This window comes from Xyrauchen texanus, chromosome 9 (assembly GCF_025860055.1).
Source record: "Xyrauchen texanus isolate HMW12.3.18 chromosome 9, RBS_HiC_50CHRs, whole genome shotgun sequence".
Lineage (NCBI taxonomy): Eukaryota > Metazoa > Chordata > Actinopteri > Cypriniformes > Catostomidae > Xyrauchen > Xyrauchen texanus.
This window is the reverse complement of record NC_068284.1, coordinates 32,278,341-32,298,955: the sequence shown is the minus strand read 5'-3', so window position 1 is coordinate 32,298,955 and position 20,615 is coordinate 32,278,341. Positions and strand designations below refer to the sequence as shown.

General features: G+C 44.6%; 1 protein-coding gene across 1 annotated transcript in view; it reads right to left on the bottom strand.

The window, feature by feature from the left end:
* The window catches only part of LOC127649716 (astrotactin-1-like), a 560,423-nt gene that overhangs the window by 167,368 nt on the left and 372,440 nt on the right, over window positions 1-20,615 (bottom strand). The window contains exon 17 of the mRNA XM_052134948.1: window positions 14,193-14,320. Coding sequence (XP_051990908.1) covers window positions 14,193-14,320 — 128 coding nt within the window. The remainder of the gene's footprint in view (window positions 1-14,192; window positions 14,321-20,615) is intronic.

Genomic DNA, 20,615 nt, shown 5'->3' with positions numbered 1-20,615 from the left:
TACATTAAAAAATGTGCAGAAAATCAACAATTCATTTTACCCAATAAACAATACATTTGATTTTCAAATAATTTCCATGGTCCACATTCAACCAATCAGACAACCAACCAATCAACTTCCACGAGAGTAGGACCAAGTTTGAAGATTGCGCATTCAAGTATAACATAGCCAAACTAATCCCAAAGGTAATATATTTTGGATATATACATTTTGGATATAAAGAATACAATATTGAAGGCAAAAAAAAGGATTGCAACATGTAGAACCTGAGGTTCAATAATTACAGATGCAACAATATCCAATTTTAAAAGGCATCTTAAAACCCACAGACAGAGGTTATTTTGGGATTGTTAACTTTTACATGTCATATGGTTCAGTAGCATTTAAATTCCCATGTTAGCTGGGCTAGCTAGCTAGCTACTATGGATGGGACATTATATCAAATTTGTATATATCGCAAACCAAAAAAATGGCAAACCTTATTGTGGCAATTATTGTGGCAAAACGACTCGGTTACTAACGTAACCTCGGTTACGTTAGTACTCGTTCTCCTCCTGAGAGGAGGGAACGAGTATTGCGTAAGTAGCTTACGCTATGGGAAAACTCTGTTTCTCGAGAAATATTGAAGTCTTTATGTAAAACGCATTGCAGCTGCACAGCAGACAGCAATGAGCGAGGCAGCTCGGTCATTGGCTGTGCTGCGGCAACTTGCTTCGAACCAATGATGGGGCGACTCTGAGCGAGCAACCAATGAGCGGCCAGCTCAGCGCTCAGAGCCCGCCAAGATGGGCGTGGCTAAGGCTATATATTAGGCGCCCGTCATGAGAGTTCTTTAGGTTCAATCGACTGAAGCGACTGACCAAGCACAAGCACGGCAGCTTACGCAAATACTCGTTCCCTCCTCTCAGGGAACCGAGGTTACGTTAGTAACCGAGTCGTTCCCTCTCGAGAGGTCTCTCCTATTGCGTAGGTAGCTTACGCTATGGGAACACCATGCAAAACGCCGTGCGTGCTGACTTCGCTCTATAAAGCCAGAGGCAGATGCCTGAGCCTTAAAGCAAAGTGATAATTCAACGAGCCGGCCAACGGCGAGCTACATAATGGGATAATACAGAGCGCCTTTGCCCCAAGGTGGCCCATGGTGGGGCTCTTATTGTAAAAACACAAGCACATATCTTATGTACTGATTTTTCTATTTACTGATATGCATAAAAAACCCTCTAAGTCAGTCAGAGATGGACCTTATAAGGGAGGAGATAATGCTCAGCATATACGTACTCCAGTCCATACTACAGTCAGGCTGATAGAATGTTGGAATGCAATGAGGGGACCTGTAGGTTATAAAACCTGATAAATGTCGAAGGTGAGGCCCAGCCTGCCGCCGCACAAATATCCTCAATGGGTATCCCACTCGACCACGCCCACGAGGAGGCCATGCTCCTCGTAGAGTGAGCTCTGACGCCTAAGGGGCATTGATCCAGCGCTATAGCATCTACTATCCAGCACGATATTCTTTGCTTTGAAACTGCGAGACCTTAGTGCGGCCGCCAAAGCATACGAATAATTGTTCTGTCTGTCTGAATGAGGCAGAACGTTCCAAGTATACTCTGAGCGCCCTGACCGGGCAGAGTAAATTAGCGTCGCTTTAGGTCTGCTGAAGGCGATAAGCTGCCAGAAGATATCACCTGTACTCTGAAGGGTGTGGAGAGCACTTTAGGAATATACCCGTGCTTTGGCCTAAGGACAACTCTGCAGTCGTTAGGTCCAAATTCCAAGCAAGCAGCTTGATGACAGCGCGTGCAGGTCAGCCCACTCTCTTGACTGAGGCGAGTGCCAGCAAGAGCGCAGTTTTGGCGAGAGCTGTTTAAGGTGCACGGTTTGGAGAGGTTCGAGCGGGGCACTCTTGAGTGCGTCCAGGACCGTGGCCAGGTCCCAGATCGGTACCGAGGGGCGAGGAGGTTCATCCTCCTAAGCCTCTTAGGAAAGCGAATGATTAGGTCGTTTTTCCCTAATGGCGTTCTTTATCAGGATTGTGTGGCGCTGCTATGGCAGCCACATAGACTTTGGCGTGGAGGGTGTGCGGCCCGCCTCCAGCAGCTCTTGCAAAAGGTGAGTACACTTGGTATCTCGCATACGATTTGGGGTTCAAGCTCTTGGTATCACACCAGTCACTGAACACTTTCCACTTTTGGGCATATAAAGCCTCGTAGAGGCTCGCGCCTCAGTGATGGTTCTCAACACTCCGCTGGGGAGGTTCTCTGGAACCCGTTGAGGGGCCATGCATGAAGGGCCCACATATCGAGGCGGGGATGAAGAATCATCCCGTTGGCCTGCCTGAGGAGGTCCAGCCTCAACGGAATCGGCCATGGGGCAGATTGCATCATCTGCATTAGTTCTGGAAACCACGTCTGGTTCTTCCAGAGTGGGGCTACCAGGAGCACTGCACATTTCACCTCCCTGATCCGACTGATGACCTGAGGTAGCATCGTGATCGGGGAAAAGCATACAAGAGGCGGCTCGGCCAGACTTGGCGGCGGCGTCCGTGCTCTTTGAGAAGAAAAGAGGGCAGTCGCATTTTCCCTGGAGGCGAAGAGGTCGACCTCTGCCTCGCCAAAGGTTTGCCATAACCACTGAACCGTCAGGGGGTGGAGAGACCATTCTCCTGGGAGAATTTTGTCTCTGGACAGCATGTCCGCTCCCTGGTTCAGGGCGCCTGGCACATGCGCTGCTCTCAGCGGCGCAGGTTGTGCTGTGACCATTAGATGAGCTCCCTGGCCATAGAGTGCAGGGAGCTCGACCTGAGTCCACCCTGGCGATTTATATACGATACTACCGTCATGTTGTCCGTTCGGACCAGGGCGTGTTTGTTTTCAGGATGCGGAAGCAGGGCTCTGACAGCCAAGGCGACCGCTTTCATTTCCAGACAGTTTATATGTAGAGCTTTTCCGGGTTTGACCAAAAACCGGAGACAGGCCTGCCCTCGTAAAGGGCCCCCCATCCTATTTTGGAGGCATATGTTGTGATCATTTTTCTCCTTGTGTTCATGCCCAGACTCACGCCGGTTTGATATCAGTCGACGGCCTTCCAGGGCGTCAGGGCTTTTATACAGCCGTGATTCGCTCTGATTAAAAAGTGGCCCGAGCGCCACGCGTGAGTGGGGACACGGCTCTTGAGGCAGCGTTGGAGAGGGCGCATGTGCAACAATCCTAGCTGGAGTACAGCTGATGCGAGGCCATGAGACCGAGCATCCTTTGAAATCGTTTGACGGGGGCGCGCGCCGCTCTGAATGATGTTACAAGGCGCCAAATAGCGAGCACGCGCTCTGATGAGAGGCGCTCCGTCATCTGCACTGAGTCTAGCACTATTCCCAGAAAAGAGATATTCTGGCTGGGGGATAGCACGCTCTTTGCAAAATTGATTCTCAGACCCAGGCATTCTAGATGGTTGATAATCCAAGATCTGTGCGTCATTAACTGACTCTCTGATTGTGCTAGGATTAGCCAATCGTCGAGGTAATTCAGTATTCACACTCCCCGCGGTCTCAGGGGGGAAAGTGCTGCGTCCATACATTTCGTGAATGTATGGGGGGGCAATGATAGGCCGAATGGTAGTACTGTGTACTGGTATGATTGTCCCTCGAAAGCGAATCTCAGAAATGGCCCGTGATGAGGCGCTATCGGAATGTGAAAGTAAGCGTCTTTCAAATCCACTGATAGAAACCAATCCCCAGGGCGAACTTGCGCGAGGATATGTTTGGTCGTTAACATTCTAAACGAGCAAATCATTAAAGCTTTGTTCAGATGTCTGAGATCTAGGATGGGGCAGAGGCCACCGTCCTTTTTCGGGACGAGATAGTAGCGGCTGTAAAACCCGCCTAGCTCATAGAGGGAGGAACAGTTTCTATAAGCCCTTCTCTATCAGTTTGAGCACCTCGGTGCGTAGAACATGTGAAACATCTTTCCTCACTTTCGTCTCGACCACCGCTGAAAAGTGGGGTGGTCTGCGAGCGAATTGAAGTGAGTAACCGTGTTTTATTATGTTCAAAACCCATTTCGGCATGTCGGGGATTTTTTCCCAGGCTTTTGCTCGCACAGATATGGGCTGAATGCTGGCTGGGGGCGTGTCGCAGTGACGTATGGGCCCTGCCGGCAAATTGCCTTGTGCTAACAAGCGGGAGCGCGACCTGAGTCCACCCTGGCGATTTATATACGATACTACCGTCATTTATATACGATACTACCGGACAGTATTGATATGTGGGAATGCGCACTTTAGTGTGGACACGTGACCCCTTAGTGACACAGGCAGAAAATGACTCTTTTTGTGATTTCTGTGTGTTGCCGTTAAAACGGCGTTTGATTGCAGGTGAGCGAGTTCTGTGACTGGCCCATTGACTGCTGTACACACATTTCCAGCCGCCTGTAAGGGGACTGGGTAATGCCTTGCAGGAACCACTCGTCCAGCTGGCTGCGGGCGGGTTCTTCCGGAGAAGACCAGTCGAGCCCGAGGTCTTCCACGGCTTTGGACAGGATGCGGACGATCTCTGAGTCCATGCTGGTGCCCCTGCTCGTGTCCGCTAATGTCGATGGCGTGGGGTCGAAGGCCGAGCCCGGCCAGTCGTCGGATGCAGCGTCAATGGAAAGGCTGTCATCCTTTTCACCGTCGTCCCCCGCTCCGGAGGGGTGCTGGTCTGCCTGCGTGAATTGAACTGGCGGCAGGGATTCCACGGGTGGTGGTGAAGCACGCGGGGACTGGCCCGGCGTGACGTCACTGAAGTCTGCGTGCTCTGGCGGCCTCTGTGAGCGGCGCTTTTTCTTGCGCGGCTCGAACAGAGGGGATGGCAGCATGGTGGTAGCAGGCTCGTTCAGCGACGGCGGCAAAGCGCAGCGCAGCTTCGGTGAGGCCCAGGGAGTCACATTCGGGGCATCCGCCTCGAGTGAGAGCAGCTTCTGCGTGGTCAGGTCCCAGGCAGCGAGCGCAGAAAATGTGACGGTCCCCGTCAGGAAGAGGGCCTCTGCACGAGGCGCAGGTCGAAGGCATTTGAAACAACGCCTCGAATTTGCTCTTTTACTAAATGACAAAAAAGCGTTGCAGACCGAGCTGCCTCGCTCATTGCTGTCTGCTGTGCAGCTGCAATGCGTTTTACATAAAGACTTCAATATTTCTCGAGAAACGGAGTTTTCCCATAGCGTAAGCTACTTACGCAATAGGAGAGACCTCTCGAGAGGGAACTTGATATTTTGAAATTTGCAAGAAACATCAAACATCTTTCTATTGCTTGATATCACCCCTAGTTAGCTATTAGAAATGTAAGTACTTGAATACCTGGAAAATCATCTTTTTGTTGAGAAGTACTTGAGATTAAAACAGAACATTCCTTCCGTGTAATGTGTCCATCAATGGAACTTCCATTGTAACTGCCTCACTGAAACCTCGATGTTTGCTTCTTTTTAAAAAGAAAAGGATAGAGGAGTTGAAATTAAAAAAATTTTTTATTTTTTTTGGTAATCAATTGACATTATGCTACAAATGCCGTCGACTGAGCTTAATGTTTATTGAACCTGGAATAATCCTTTAAAACATGCTTGTAACTTTTCAAGCACATTTGGGACTACTACTGCTTGGGACTTGACATGGACTTGTCTGTCTTGACTTGGGACTTGCCTGTTGTCAGATGTATATTGAAATTCTAGTTTCTGTTTCATGTCATTTGGTTCCCTTGTCATGGTATTTCATGTTTCCCTCCATGTTCATGTGTTTTGTTTTCATTAGTTGATTGTCTTGTTATCTTGTTTAGAGTTCTTTGTGTTCATTGGTTATCTTTGTCATGTGCTCTCCCATGTCAAGAATTAATGCCTCATGTATTCCTTTGCCCATTATAGGTAATGATGTTTATATGTAACTTTGGTTGTTAGGCCAAGTTTATGTCAAGCCAAGTTATTTCCAAGTCAAGTTCATGTTCATGTTTTATTTACGATTGTAGTTAGGGTTTATGGATTTACATGCTAGAATAAATTTGCACTTGGATTCTTTACACTCCATTGTCATCGTCTTTGTCCTTGCAGCACCATCTTTACAGAAGTTACAGAGAGAATGTTACAGAATACCTGACCCACTAAAATGAACCCAGCAATCCAGCTTCTTCGACTTCACCAGGGGAATCGTCCCCTGGAGGATTTCATGGAACTTTTGTGCTCTGCATGCCAGGTGGAAATTAATGAGGTTGCCTTCAAAGATACTTTTCGTTTTGGACTGATTGTGTCTATCTCTTTGCTGATGCTAGGCGGTCAGAATACCCACAGCCTCGCTCAATATATCGACCTCACCCTGCAGATTATTGGTTCCATGTTCAGAGTTCCACGAGATGGCTGCCAAGCCAGAGATCCACGACATGGTCCCAAACGAGAGTTCCTCGCTATGGTCGCTGAACTAGTGCCATCTTTTCCCCGGATCCTCTGCCTGCTTCATACCATGTCATAGCAACACCTCAGCCTGCTTCATGCCATGTCACAGCAATGCCTCAGCCTGCTTCATGCCATGTCACAGCAACACATCAGCCTGCTTCATGCCATGTAACAGTAATGCCTCAGCCTGCTCCATGCCATATCACAGCAACACCTGAGCCTGCTCCATGCCACATCACAGCCACGCATGAGCCTGTTCTATGTCATGTCACAGCCACGCCTGAGTCTGTGCCATGTCATGTCACAGCCAAGCCTGAGCCTGCTCCATGCCATGTCACAGCCACGCCTGAGTCTGTTACATGGCATGTCATAGCCACATTTTAGCTATTGGACCTGGAGGTGGTTCCCGCACTTTTACCCACCCTATGGATTTCCTATGGGTTTCCTCAGGATCAGAAAAGGGGAACTTCCAACTCTCCCAATTCGGCCCTGGACTGCTCCTTGGTTCTCCGAGCCCTCAGTTTCACCTTGTCTCTATGTTCCTTCAGCTCCACCATGGTCCTTTGGCCAATCAGCTTCTCCAGGGACCCTCATCCCTCCAGCTCCACCTTGGTCAGTCGGTCACCTGCCTCCACCTGAGCTCTCCAATCCCAAAGTTTGGCTTCGACAATCCGAGCATGAGGCTCCACCAGGGACCACCGGCGCTACCTCAGTTTGCTGAACCTCCAGCTTCACCATGGTCAAGAGAGCGTTTGGCTACTCTTCGGGCACCAAGTTCCCTGATGTTGCCCCTCAAGTCTCTCATGGCCCACATTCAATGGCTCCGCCCCTTGAGCCTCTCAGGGCCCCACTTTTCATTGACTCTTCCAGGCCATGCCCCACGCCATGTCTTGCCTAGCCACATTTCAAGACCCCCACCCCCCTCCCCCACAGCTCCCTAAATAACTTTGAGTTAATGCCACGTTTTATGTGTTTTGTTCATGTGTTGGGGCCTCGGGAGCCACTCCTTAGTGTGGGGGATATGTCAGGTGTATTTTGAAATTCTAGTTCATGTTTAATGTCATGTGGTTCGCATGTCATGGGATTTCATGTGTCCCTCCATGTTCATGTGTCTTGTTTTCATTGGTTGATTGTCTTTTTATCTTGTTTAGATTTCTTTGTTTTCATTGGTTATCTTTGTCATGTGTTCTCCCATGTCATGTATTTAAGCCTCATGTTTTCCTTTGTCTATTGTCAGGTATCACTGTATGAATGCAACTTTGGTTGTTAGTTCAAATTTATGTCAAGTCAAGTTTATGTCAAGTTTATGCTTTATTTATGATTATAGTTAGGATTTATGGTTTTACACATTGGAATAAATTTGCACTTGGGTTCTTTACACTCCATCATCTTTGTCATTGCCAGCACCATCATTACAGAATGTTACAGAGAGAACGTTACACCTGTCTTGACTTGGGACTTTACTTGAGACTTGAATGCATAGACTTGAGTAAATCAAAGAAGACAAAGACAAAGTTTTGAAAGTCATGCTCACAGCACGGTCACATAAAAACTATCACACACAAAACTCTTTTTAATAGAAATGAAGAAGAAATAACATACTGCCAGTAAAATAAATAAATAAACTACTAAAACCACTGTAGATACTGATCAGTTCCACTTGTGACTCTACAGTGACTAGGAAACTTTGCTGACTGCAACTGCAAGGTGGTATCTGCACACATGAGCAGTGATAAAAGAAGATCCAGACATGAAACAGGAAATCACAAGCTCATCGATCCTGTGAGGCAATTTTTACGGATTACAGGGGCAAGCAGGAGAATGACGACTCCTGCTGCAGAGCACCCACAAAGGCCTAACTTGATTGGACCCATCGGATTAAATCTGGACCTTGTCACGTCTGCACTCTCTTTTAGAGCTGCATTCGGCAGATTGCCTAAGCACAGCTAATTCTGAAGAAGAATCAAAGAATCCTTGTGTCAGCCATTTCACTCAACTCTCGCTGCAGCCTCCTTTGTGTTTGATGATCAATGACATCTATTCATCCTATGCTCGCCTCCCTGCATCTGCCCAGAAGACTTTAGCACCTGTGGTGTTTTTCCATCATGTAATGTATATTTTGAAGTGATTTCTTTTGGCATTTTCATTCAGATTATCATGAAACTGTTCTGTGAAAAGTAACCCCAGACGCATTGCAAGTCACAAAGACAAGTGTTGCTTAACTCCCGACACCACCACAATTCCCAATGCATATCCATTTGTGCCCATAGTGTGCGAGTCAGCATATGCATGTAGAGGAAGAGATGATTTCCCTCCTTTCTTTTCTTCTAAAAGGAATCTGCTTAGTGCCCATGTGTTTTCTACCTACATTCCAATTAAATCAAGATGTATTTACCTTTCAAAGCTTCTCTGCCTTCTTTCTTCCCCTCCGGAATAATTGATGGAGTCCACTGGTCATATGATGAATGACTTCCAACCCAAAGATGAATAGAAAGATGAATGTGTTAGCCTGAGAGGGTTGGGCGGAGAGACTCCAGGAGTGCTGACATACTGACAAATACACTGACCATTGCACCAACTTCAGCAAGGGAGGGTGGCAGAGGCCTGGCAACTTCAACGACTGCTCAGGATTGTGCCACATGGCCGTTCCGTGCCCAATTACCAGAGCTAGTGACTAATTTAACCTCAAGTGTGTTTCAGAAGTGACGCCTTGAGACGGTCAAGGGAAAAACCTTGCAATGATGTATTAAGGGCATGGGCTAGAAACAAAAGCTTTTATCTAAAAAGGAGCTTAAACATTGTTCACCCAAATTCTTTAATACTACCAATCACTTCATATGAAACATTTATTTTTTCTTTTATATCTTTATTACATTCAGAATATAGAAAAAAGACAGACAGACAGACATTGGATGGATAGATTATTGCTTTAGTTTAAATTCATGAACTTGGTAGCACCTTATCCTTTGAAGCCCATATTAATAACATAACTTGCACGGCATACTTTAATTTACGTAATATTAATCATCTTCGTCCCTCTCTCACATTGAACAGCACTGACATTCTTATTCATGCACTGGTTACAACATGTAATGATTACTCCAATGCTTTACTCTCTGGTCTTCCTTCCAAACTTCTTCATAAACATCAGCTGGTCCAGAACACATTTCTATAACCCCCCTATAATTTCACCTGTTCTTCAACATTTGCATTGGCTTCCGATGCTATTTTTCCACAGAGAAATCTGACCTTCAGAATGCTGACAGCATATCTGCTTGGGAGTGGCAAAAGGTGATCACACTCTCTCCGTCTCTCTCTCTCTCTCTCTAACACAGACACATACATACACAAAGACACATAGACACGCACACACCCATCAATCCATCCTTGTTTATCCAATAACTTGTTAGAAACAGCACAAGCCATGATACTATTTCTGAAGTGAACTTTTTGAATTACTAATGGAGGTTTGGACGCATGATTTGTTTTGAACCAGCAACGGCAGATTCTGATCTGTAGCGTAATAAAGTAGTTCCATGTACAAAGTTTTATGACCTTACTCGTTTTTTCCCAAATTTTTTAAATGTAATTGTTCATTGAACTGTTGTATATAAGCAATATCACACTTGCAATCGTGCTATATGGCCCTACATCAGCACTGCTGTAATAACCTACGGCACTCGGCCTGCGGCCTCGTGCCTGCGGCCGATTCACAGCAGTGCTGATGTAGGGCCATATAGCACGATTGCAAGTTTGATATTACTTAATCATAGTATTGTTAGCAAAATGTTGTTATTGTTTATGTTTTTAAGGATGACTTTTTTGTGTTCTGTTTGTAAGGTGATCTTGAGTGTTGTAAAGGCGCCTATAAATAAAATGTATTATTATTATTATTATGACATTAGCACAGAAAAACATAATTAAGTGAAGGAGACATTGCAATTAAAGGTTAAAAAATTATGTAACAGAAAATCTTATTTGTTTCCACAATCTAGTACTGGGAAGATTGGAGATATTTTCTCAAAACAGCTTTCTATGGATGTTATTAAATATCTAAATGGTATATATGTCTAATATGTCTATTGAGTCATGCATTAGGGATATTTTGCAGTTCTAGTGATAGAACTCTGGAGAGCATCAGATGCAGCAGTGATGATTTTAAGGGGTTGGAGGGCTCTACAGTAAAGAACCTGCCTCAAAAGTTACAATGTAAGCACACCACAATATGCAAGAAACATCATAAGAACAAAGTCAGTCAAGAAATTTCAAATATAATTATTTGCAATACAAAAATGGATACAAACATATGTTTAGAGTTCAAAATGAAATACAAACCTGGAAATAACAAGATTTAGGATTTTGAATAAAAAACAAAACAAATAAAATGTTATCACATGAAAGTAATAAGTAATAAGTAATAAGAAGTAATAACTTCTTCTACATCACTCATCAAATAATAATTTGATTACAATTTTTTTTTTTTATAAATGACTGAATTATATATAAAAATGTAAATAGAAGTGGAGTGGACTTTTGAAACCAATATTAATTAAATGATATATAAAAAATCATACTGTAGCTAACAATGACTGCTAGACAAAGAAAAAGAAAAACATAAAGAAGCGCATGTGATGTCTATTCTATTTGGCCTTTCCTGATGTAAATTTTACATCAGACCTTAGGACTACAATCCTTCATTCACTGGCAGTCTGATATGGGCAGCAAATGCCTGAGGGGAGAGAATGATGAAAAATGCAGCATTCTGAAGTCTGACTCATTTTACTGGATGGGATTTCCCCCTCCACCATTTTTTTCTCATTAGTGTGAAAATAAAAGTTGCCCCTCTCTGTATTTATAGTAAGCGGCTGCTGTTAAGAATGCTAGTACTGTGGAAAGATCCGGAAAGGAGTCAGATTGGTTAGCTAATGAGTTTTAACAGAGGTAGCAGCATCCAGAAGCCCAATCTCAGCAGAAAAATGATTTTGCTACTACCCTCTCCATTTTCTGTTTCGTTATCATCGACTCGACTGTTTGTAAGTTCTACAAAAACATAAAACATTCTATGCACAAAAACTCAACCACAAAGATACACAACCTCAAATATTGAAGATAGATGTAGCATTTCTCAATTTTGACATGATTGACATGATTTTTCTCTTAAAAAAAATTATAATAATAATAATAATTAAAAAATAGAGTAAATAAGTAGTTTAATAGAACTACTGGAAGGTCTTGTAATTAAATCCAAGTGAAGAGTGTTACTATTATTGGTATAGCAGCAATGAAGAGGAATTACTTAAATGAAGTCAAGGATGAGATTAAGAGGCTTAATTAATCAAGACAAACCTTTATAAACTGATAGAATAAAGGAGAGCTGTTTTCAAAACATAGTCAACATGTTAGAATTCGCAGAACTAGCAATTGTTTTTTAGGTAGTTGACATAACTGTAAAATACTTTTTTGGGAAAGTTGATGTCCTATAGGGTTTGACATGATAAACTTAATTTAACACAATTTTAAATACAATCATTCTAATTATTTTAAGTATTATGTAATTGCAGTTTTAAATACCATATTTATTGAGAGACAAAATGGTATATTAGTATATTAAAAAAAGTATAATAATTGTCACACAGCAGGACCATTTAAAATTAACTAATGAAGGACACAGTGTTTAAAATTGTAAATGTTCACAGTTACAGCTAAAATATACACTTTACATTATACATTCTTGTAAAAATTAACCAAAAACCTTGAATTGCATCAGTAACCCTTATATAACACTGGATAGAAGATGTAGATTCAGTTATTTCTTTCTTTTCTTTCTTTCTTTCTTTCTTTCTCTTTCTTTCTTTCTTTCTTTCTTTCTTTCTTTCTTTCTTCTGAAAGACAGACCTAGACTACTCTGCTTATGAAAAACTGATAACACTAACATATAACACAATATAATTTGTTCTGTGTTTGTGCTGATTTGTGGTACAAATTGTGGTGTTTTTGTTGGTTTAGTGTTTGAGATTGTTTTTTGGCTTTATCACATCACTCTCCACCGTAGGTAATTACAGCAGTGCTGATGTAGGGCCATATAGCACGATTGCAAGTGTGATATTGCTTATATACAACAGTTCAATGAACAACTACATTTAAAAAAATTGGGAAAAAACGAGTAAGGTCATAAAACTTTGTACATGGAACTACTTTATTACGCTACAGATCAGAATCTGCCGTTGCTGGTTCAAAACAAATCATGCATCCAAACCTCCATTAGTAATTCAAAAAGTTCACTTCAGAAATAGTATCATGGCTTGTGCTGTTTCTAACAAGTCCATCACTCTCCACCCCATGTCACTCAAATCACTTCAAACCAGTGCCGTTTGTTTGTGCTCGATTTAACCCATTTGTGCCATTAAAAGAAACATCTCGGGTTATGTAAACCCTTGTTCCATGAAAAAAGCGACACGAGATGCTGCACTTTTGCTAAGCGCTTTTGGGGAACAATGCTAGTTGTGACCGAGCTGTGAATATGTGTGTAACACGTCAATGAACATTGACCGGAATTTATAGCCTCGGCTGATGTAATCATTAGATGCACCTGTGGACAGGATATAAATGGATGCGTCACCAGGTGTCGTCAGATACTTCTTTTTGAAGAGCAGTCCTGGGGCATCCCAGTGCGGCAAAACAGCGCAGCATATCGTTCCGCTTTTTTCAGGGAACAAGGGTTACATACGTAACCCGAGACGTTCCCTTTACCAAAAGCTTCACTATGATGCTGCGCTTTTGCTAAGCGCTTTTGGGAATGCAATACCCACGCCGCCGCACTGGGGCTGTCCGGACCCCTACGGTTGTGAAGTGTGCTCACAAGAACGCGAGAGGTCTCAGACATGAGCTTGAGATGTCGACTCAAGGGCGTAAGAGCCTGGAGTACCATAAACATCTAAACCATAAAAATGTGATGAATGTGTGCAGAGAGGACCAGCCTGCCGCATCACAAACTTGTTCAGACATGAGCTTGAGATATCGACTCAAGGGCATAAGAGCCCGGACAAAGAGCTCTGCTGGCGTGTTTGTAAACAGCGGGTTGGCATTGAGGAATTTGAAGTCCGGTTTTCGGTGTATAATTGCAGAACCAATGTCCAAAAGCGTTTGTCTGTCATATGCAATAAGACAGACAACATCCAAGACAAGAAAACAAAAAACTGTAAAAAAAAAAAAAAGAAAACGCTCGCAACGAAGCAGCCATACTCAGCGCCATATTGAGTCATTTTTTATTAGATTCTCTATAATTTAAAAGGAGCATACATCTGAATACTAATGATAATCACATTTTCTATGTGTTCAAAAGAAGTGTGTCACTGTCATATAAATTTGCCCAGCATTCATAAAGGACACAAGTAATGTACAATAGAACAGAATTCCATATTTCTATTATTTTAATTCATTGCATACAGTCCATTTACACTACCAACTTCTTATGAATGTGCTGTTTTTGTTTAAATTGTTGGTGCTTGAGGGAATGGACTATATAATAGGTGCAGATGCTGGAATGACTGGAGAAGAACCTCAGAATTAAATTGCACTTTGCCAAACCCACTTGCTCCTAGACTTAGAGCTTGCTTGCATGGAAATACCAAAACGTTATGGTCATGCCCATTTACTTTGCGCTTATAACTTAAGGCATTGCGTTGCGCTTAACGCTTGCACTCCTAAAATAGGGCCCTAATTCTCCAAGTTGTGAATTTATGGGGTAAAATGTGCAAAAATTTGTTACGCACAAAAAAAGGTTCTTACCAGTCAAGTACTCTGGATCAGGCACTGGGTCAGACAGCTCCTCATGACACTGAGCTTCAGTTGGTACAGACGCCACCACCATGCCATCCGGAAGCTGCTGCTCGATGCCACGGGCAAATTTTTTCTGCCTACATAACAAAGGATGAAGAAGACAGACCTCTAAAAAACACAATTCATTACCACATGTCTTTTTAATATTTTATTATTGTTTTCTTTTTGTAACCCACCATTGTTCTTTGTCATGCCCAGTGTTTCTTTTTTTTTTTTTTTTTTTTTTTGGGTGTCACATTCTTCATTCATGACAAGCTAATTGTTAATGCTTTCTGGATAATTCAGTATAGATTTTCTCTATTATACATATTTTCTTATTCTCTAATAATCTCTTCATTCACTTTTGGCATCTTTGCTAAAATGGTTTTCAAGTGTATCTTGATCAGGTTGGCATAGATGTCAACTACTGAGCACTATTGAGCATCGCCTAGCAAATAGAAAGACACATACAGTGGCAAGAAAATGTATGTGTACCCTTTTGGAATTACTAGCATTTATGTGTAAATCTGGTTATAATAATGAACAAACACAATATGATAAAGAAAATATTGTATTGTTCTTTTACATATTGAATACATCATTCAAACATTAACAGTGTTGTTTTGAAAAAGTATGTGAACCTCTAGGCTAATAAAATCACAAAGGGGAACGGCACTATGCGCAAATGGTACACATGGCCAGCTGTCACGGAACTTAGCTGTTTGTACCTGAAATCACACCTGGGGAATTGCCGAGTACCCCCTGGCAGCCCCACAGTCAAGGGTAGTGAGAATGGAGAAGCTCATAGACCAGGTACGGGCAGTAAAAAGTGCCCGCCACGATCGCACAAGCTCATCAGGCACTTCTGGGAAGAAAGGTACGGGGGTGGGGCATGGCCGTGAGCGGTGGTCGGGCCACGGAACCTATCATTGAACTGTGAGAGTTCAGGGGGGAGCAGAGGATTCCGCTCCAGCCTGACACTCGCAGTCGCGAATGGCATCATGCTGAACCAGCCCGCTCTCCGATGCTGTGATTGAAAGCTCATCCTCTTTGCGAGCTGCGAATGAGATCGCAAACTCACCCTGAGACAAGCCGGCGGGTCCCATCGCAGAACTCGCTAGGGCAAATGAGTGTGCTGGGGAATGGGAGGTCAGCGGGGGGTCCCGGCATAGTGGCTCCCATTGAAATCCCCAAATTGCTACCAGTGCTAACCGACGTGGCCTCAAATCCATAAGGACCGTGGTGGGGAGCCTCTGTGGTGGCTTACCCTGGGGAAAGCCATGACCGCAATGTTGCCATAATCATGCTCTCACAGTGAGAACAACATGACCCATCCATGAACGCTGTCCCTGCGTGGACAGCGCCCAGCAAGTTAGGCAGCGATCATGGCCATGGAAAGTGGAGAGGTAACGATCGCAACCAGGAAATATACACAAATGGAAAGGCATCTTTAAAAAGACACTCTTTCTGACACCAAGAGGCATTCTCTGAATAGAAGCTTCTCCCCCCTCTTGCACCAGTTGAGTGCAAAGAATTCCTCTGGGTGCTTCAGCAGCCTAAAATATTATAATCTTCCTCTAAATTACTATATTGCAATGTAAATCGAACAGCTTTTGTAGAGGTAAATGGATCGGAGGAAGAATTCAACTCGGTGAAACACAACCGCTTGGTTCCGAAGAATAAATCTGAATGAGTGGTTGTATTCCAGGTCCTTTTATACCCGTATGTCTGGGGGAGTGACATGCAAATTCCACTAACCAATTGCCATTGGCCTTTTCTCAAAGATCAGAGGTTACAAGGGCTTCAAAGTGTGACCGATAGTGTCACTACATCGACACAACTTCGAGTGAGTGACAGAAGGGAAACCAGCTAAAATGGGTTCACATACTTTTTCTTGCAACTGTAAATACAACTTCTGCACAAATCACAGTTAGATAACCATCTTATTGGTTCTCAAGGTTGATGTAGTGTATGTAATCCAAACTCAAAAAAGTGGATGGGCGTATGTAGGGAGTCATGAAGAGCAGTAATATTATCAAACTGAATAAATATAAATGAGGGATGAGAAAATTAATAAATTATAGTGGTTATTATACTTTGAACTAGTGACATGTGTATTTACCATGACATAAAAACACATAAAAAAGGGAAGATATCGCTTCAATATCATGTGGACAAATTGAAAATAAGACAGTGGCTCAAATAGATGAAATGCAGACCTGCATATTGTAAACAATTAAAAAAAGTTGTGCACATTGTCCTGTAAATAAATATGTATATAATGTGATCTGCTCCACTATTGTAGCCTTGAGGAAAAGGGAAGAAAATACAGATTGAGAAGCAGTTAAACAAAGGAAGTGAAGGGGATAAATACAGTGATAAACTATATACAGTTTACTGTAGCTTTGAAACAACAGGCAAATATTTTTGCATGGACAAATGGACAAAGGTGAAGGATTAAACTGATACAACAACAAAAGATGCACAAACTTTTAGCAAAAACGCTCAAACACAGCACTTAGAGAAGGTCTGAATCCATTTTTCTCTACATTTCTAAAGATAGATCAAGGATAAAATATTCTAGAGACTGTATGTGTGGAAACTGAATAAAGTAATATAAAGTACGTAAAAGTATAAATGGAGGAAATGAGAATATGAAATAGACTGTGGTCTTTTTCAAGTCAGCAAAAAATATGCAGCTAAAGAGTACACAAGGGAAATATGCAGGACAAACTCAGATTCTAGAACACTGAGCAAAAAATTGTACCAGGCAACATGCAATCTAAATATCTTTTCAAGCATTACTGTCATATCTGATTTGAAAATGGACTTGTATGAGATAATTATATTATATTTGAATACACAGAGCACTGAAAAAATAATTGTACTTAAACAGAAAAAAGTCAGAGGCTTGCAAGATGCACTTCATGTTAATGTGAGAATGAAGTAGCAAGCGATGAGAAGCCCCGTCATTATGTTTGGTAAACAGTCATACTTGAAGATCTACTGAGCTAAATACACTTTTCCTAAATGACTCAACACTGTGAACTTCCTTTAATTTTCATAAGGAAAACAGTAATTTCCTTAATAAACAGAGTTCATTTCCTCTAATATTTGAAACCCACAACATTATGTACCAGATAGAATAACAAATTAAAAATAGTGCCACACAAACTAGAATGTCCCTCCTTTCCCTCATGCATGGCATTTCACATTTTCTGTGTTGTTGTTGTTTTTAGTTTTTTTCTTATGCTGCAGCACCAATTTGGTTCAGTTATACAGATTTTGGTGTTTTTAAGTTTTATTGGTTATATTTAGCATAATTTACAGTATCTTTTCAAATGGTGTTTAATGCTGGTTCCCCGTCTGTTGCTCACTTCAATGTTGTATCGAAGAAGCGACACTAAGGGTCTTTCTTGAGAGGCTTTAGCATCTCTGATCTATGAGAAAAGGCCAATGAGAAATTGGCAGACAGAATTTGCATGTCCCGCCCCCGGACATACGGGCATAAAGGGAGGGAAATGCGTCTGTTTCATTCAGAATTGTTTTCCGTAGCCATCTGGTTGTGTTTGCACCTAGCTATGAGTCACACACTGTTCCTCCCATCTCTGAATAGCGATTGCTGTTGGATCTACGGCGCATATCAGCGCCTTTCTCCCTTCTCTGCACGGCAGTGCAGCTTTGCCCCTGGGCGCTTCGACAGCGCAGTTTATTTCTCTAAAAGAGTTATTTTCTCTAAACGAGCATATACACAGCTGGCATTGAACGTCCTTTTCAGGACGCGTCTTAATAAAGATGCCCTTCCGCCCCGGTGTAGTTCCAGGATGCGGTAGAGTGCTCTCCGCTCCTGATGGCCACAGGCGCTGTCTCGTGTGTCTGGGCTGCGATCAGAACGAGGCAGCATTTGTGGATGGCTCATGTTCTCACTGCGAGAAAATGACCATGGCAACGTTGCGGTCACGGCTTTCCTTCCTCTGAAGGAACGCCACTCCAGCTGCCCCCACCGTCGCTCCTTCTTCCCACGGGATTGAGGACGACCCGGCTGACGATGGAGGCGATTTGGGGATGGCAGCGGGCTCGGTTTCGCAGGGTACACCCCCGCGAACCACCCGCCCCCCGGCACGCTAGCTGAATTCCGTCCGGGCTCGAGGCAACAGCGGCTCGCCTCACAGCTAGCCTGCCTATCCTCTTGAGCCCCCCGAGCTGGATGAGCTCACCGCTGCATCAGAGACCGGTCCGGCGTCTGGCAGGGATGACTCGACTGGGATGCCGCTTTCGGGCCAGCGTGCCCAGTCTGAGGCTGACGCCCAGATGTCCGACATGCTTGCCCGGGCTGTTGACAGTGTGGGGCTGGACTGGAACCCTCCATCCTCCCCACAGCCTTCGCAGCTGGATGATTGGTTCCTCGGGTCTGCGCGTCGCTCACAGCCATGTCCCCCACGGTTCCTTTCTTCCCGGAAGTGCATGATGAGCTGACGAGTTCGTGGAGGACACCCTTCTCCACCAGTCACAAAGCCTCTCGCTCATCCGTTCTCACTACCCTCGATCAGACAGCACCACCACGGTAGCGTACATAAAACACCAAGGCAGCGTACGCTCCCATCACATGTCACAACTCGTCTCCTCCTTTGGCGCCAACAACAACTCAAGTTGCTGTGTGCCACTCACATCCCAGGCAACCTCAACGTGTTCGCGGACGTGCTATCACATCAATGCTTGCCCAGTGGAGAGTGGAGGCTTCACCCCCAGTCAGTCCAGCGGATTTGAGAACGGTTCGGCAAGGCCCAGGTAGACCTGTTCGCCTCCCGAGAGACCTCCCACTGCCCGCTCTGGTACGCCCGAACAGATGCTCCCCTCGGGGCACACATCTGATCAGCGGGGCTGCGCAAGTACGCATTTCCCCCATTTCCCCAAGGTCAGGGAGGAAGGGCAAAAAGTCACTCTAGTTGCTCCCTATTGGCCCACTTGGACTTGAATCTCGGATCTTGTACTCCTCGTGACAGCCCCTCCCTGGCAAATTCCCCTGAGGAAGGACCTTCTTTTTCAGGGACGGGGCATGTTCCGGAATCCGCACCCACACCTCTGGAACCATCACGTCTGGCCCGTGGATGGCATGCGGAAGATCTAGCTGATCTCCCGCCTGCTGTTGTAGACACGATCAACCAAGCCAGAGCTCCCTCTACCAGGCAACTTTATGTCCTGATGTGGCACTTGTTCGCAAATTGGTGTTCATCCCAGGCTGAAGACCCACAGAGGTGCGCAGTTAGGTCAGTGCTTTCATTCCTGCAGGAGAGGTTGGATTTGAGGCTGTCCCCCTCCACCTTGAAGGTGTATGTAGCTGCTATCGCGGCCCAACACGACACAGTAGACGGCAAGTCTTTTGGTAAGCACGACTTAATTATCAGGTTCCTAAGAGGCGCACGGAGGTTAAATCCCTCCCGGCCAAGCCTGTTATCCTACTTGGATCTCTCAGTGGTCCTCTAGGGACTTCAGAGACCCCCTTCGAGCCGCTAGATTCAGTCGGACTCAGGGCCCTCTCCCTGAAGACGGCACTCCTGATCGCACTCGCCTCCATCAAAAGGATCGTGGACCTGCAAGCATTCTCTGTCAGCGACACCTGCCTGGAGTTCGGTCCGGCAGACACTCATGTGATCCTAAGACCGCGACCGGGCTATGTTCTCAAGGTTCTTACCACTCCCCTAAGGGAACAGGTAGTGAACCTGCAAGCACTGCCCCAGGAGAAGGCAGGCCCAGCCCCTTCATTGCTGTGCCATGTACGTGCTTTGCGTATCTACTTGGACCACACACTTAAGACTTTCTGAGCAGCTCATTGTCTGCTTTGGTGGACAGCGGAAGGGGAACGCTGTCTCCAAACAGAGGATTTCCCACAGGGTAGTGGACGCCCCAATGCGGGTCCAAGCACACTCAACAAGAAGTGTTGCGTCCTCATGGGCACTGGCCAGGGGCACCTCCCTAGCAGACATATACAGAGCAGCGGGTTGGGCAACACCCAATACCGTTGCGAGATTTGACAATCTCAGGGTTGAGTCAGTTTCGTCCCGTGTTTACTCAGGTCCGAGCCGGTAGAACTCGGTACACGCTGACAAACTGACCGGGTGGACATAGCGTGCACTCTTATCCCTGGAGATCCCACTAACTCGGCTCCCTGGATGACTCCTCCTGAGCCCTCTGGTCAGCAAATTCAGCGGAGGAATTCACCAACCAAATCCAATGCGGGTACTCAATCTACCCTGTACTGGAATAGGTGCTCCACAGGACGGGCTTCTACGTGCACTTATCCCCCTGTGTGTATTTTCCATGGTACGGTCCCCTTGTGAGCGGAGCTGCGTCTCCCTTGGGCAGTTCTCACTGCCCCCTGGTCTCCGTGTATGT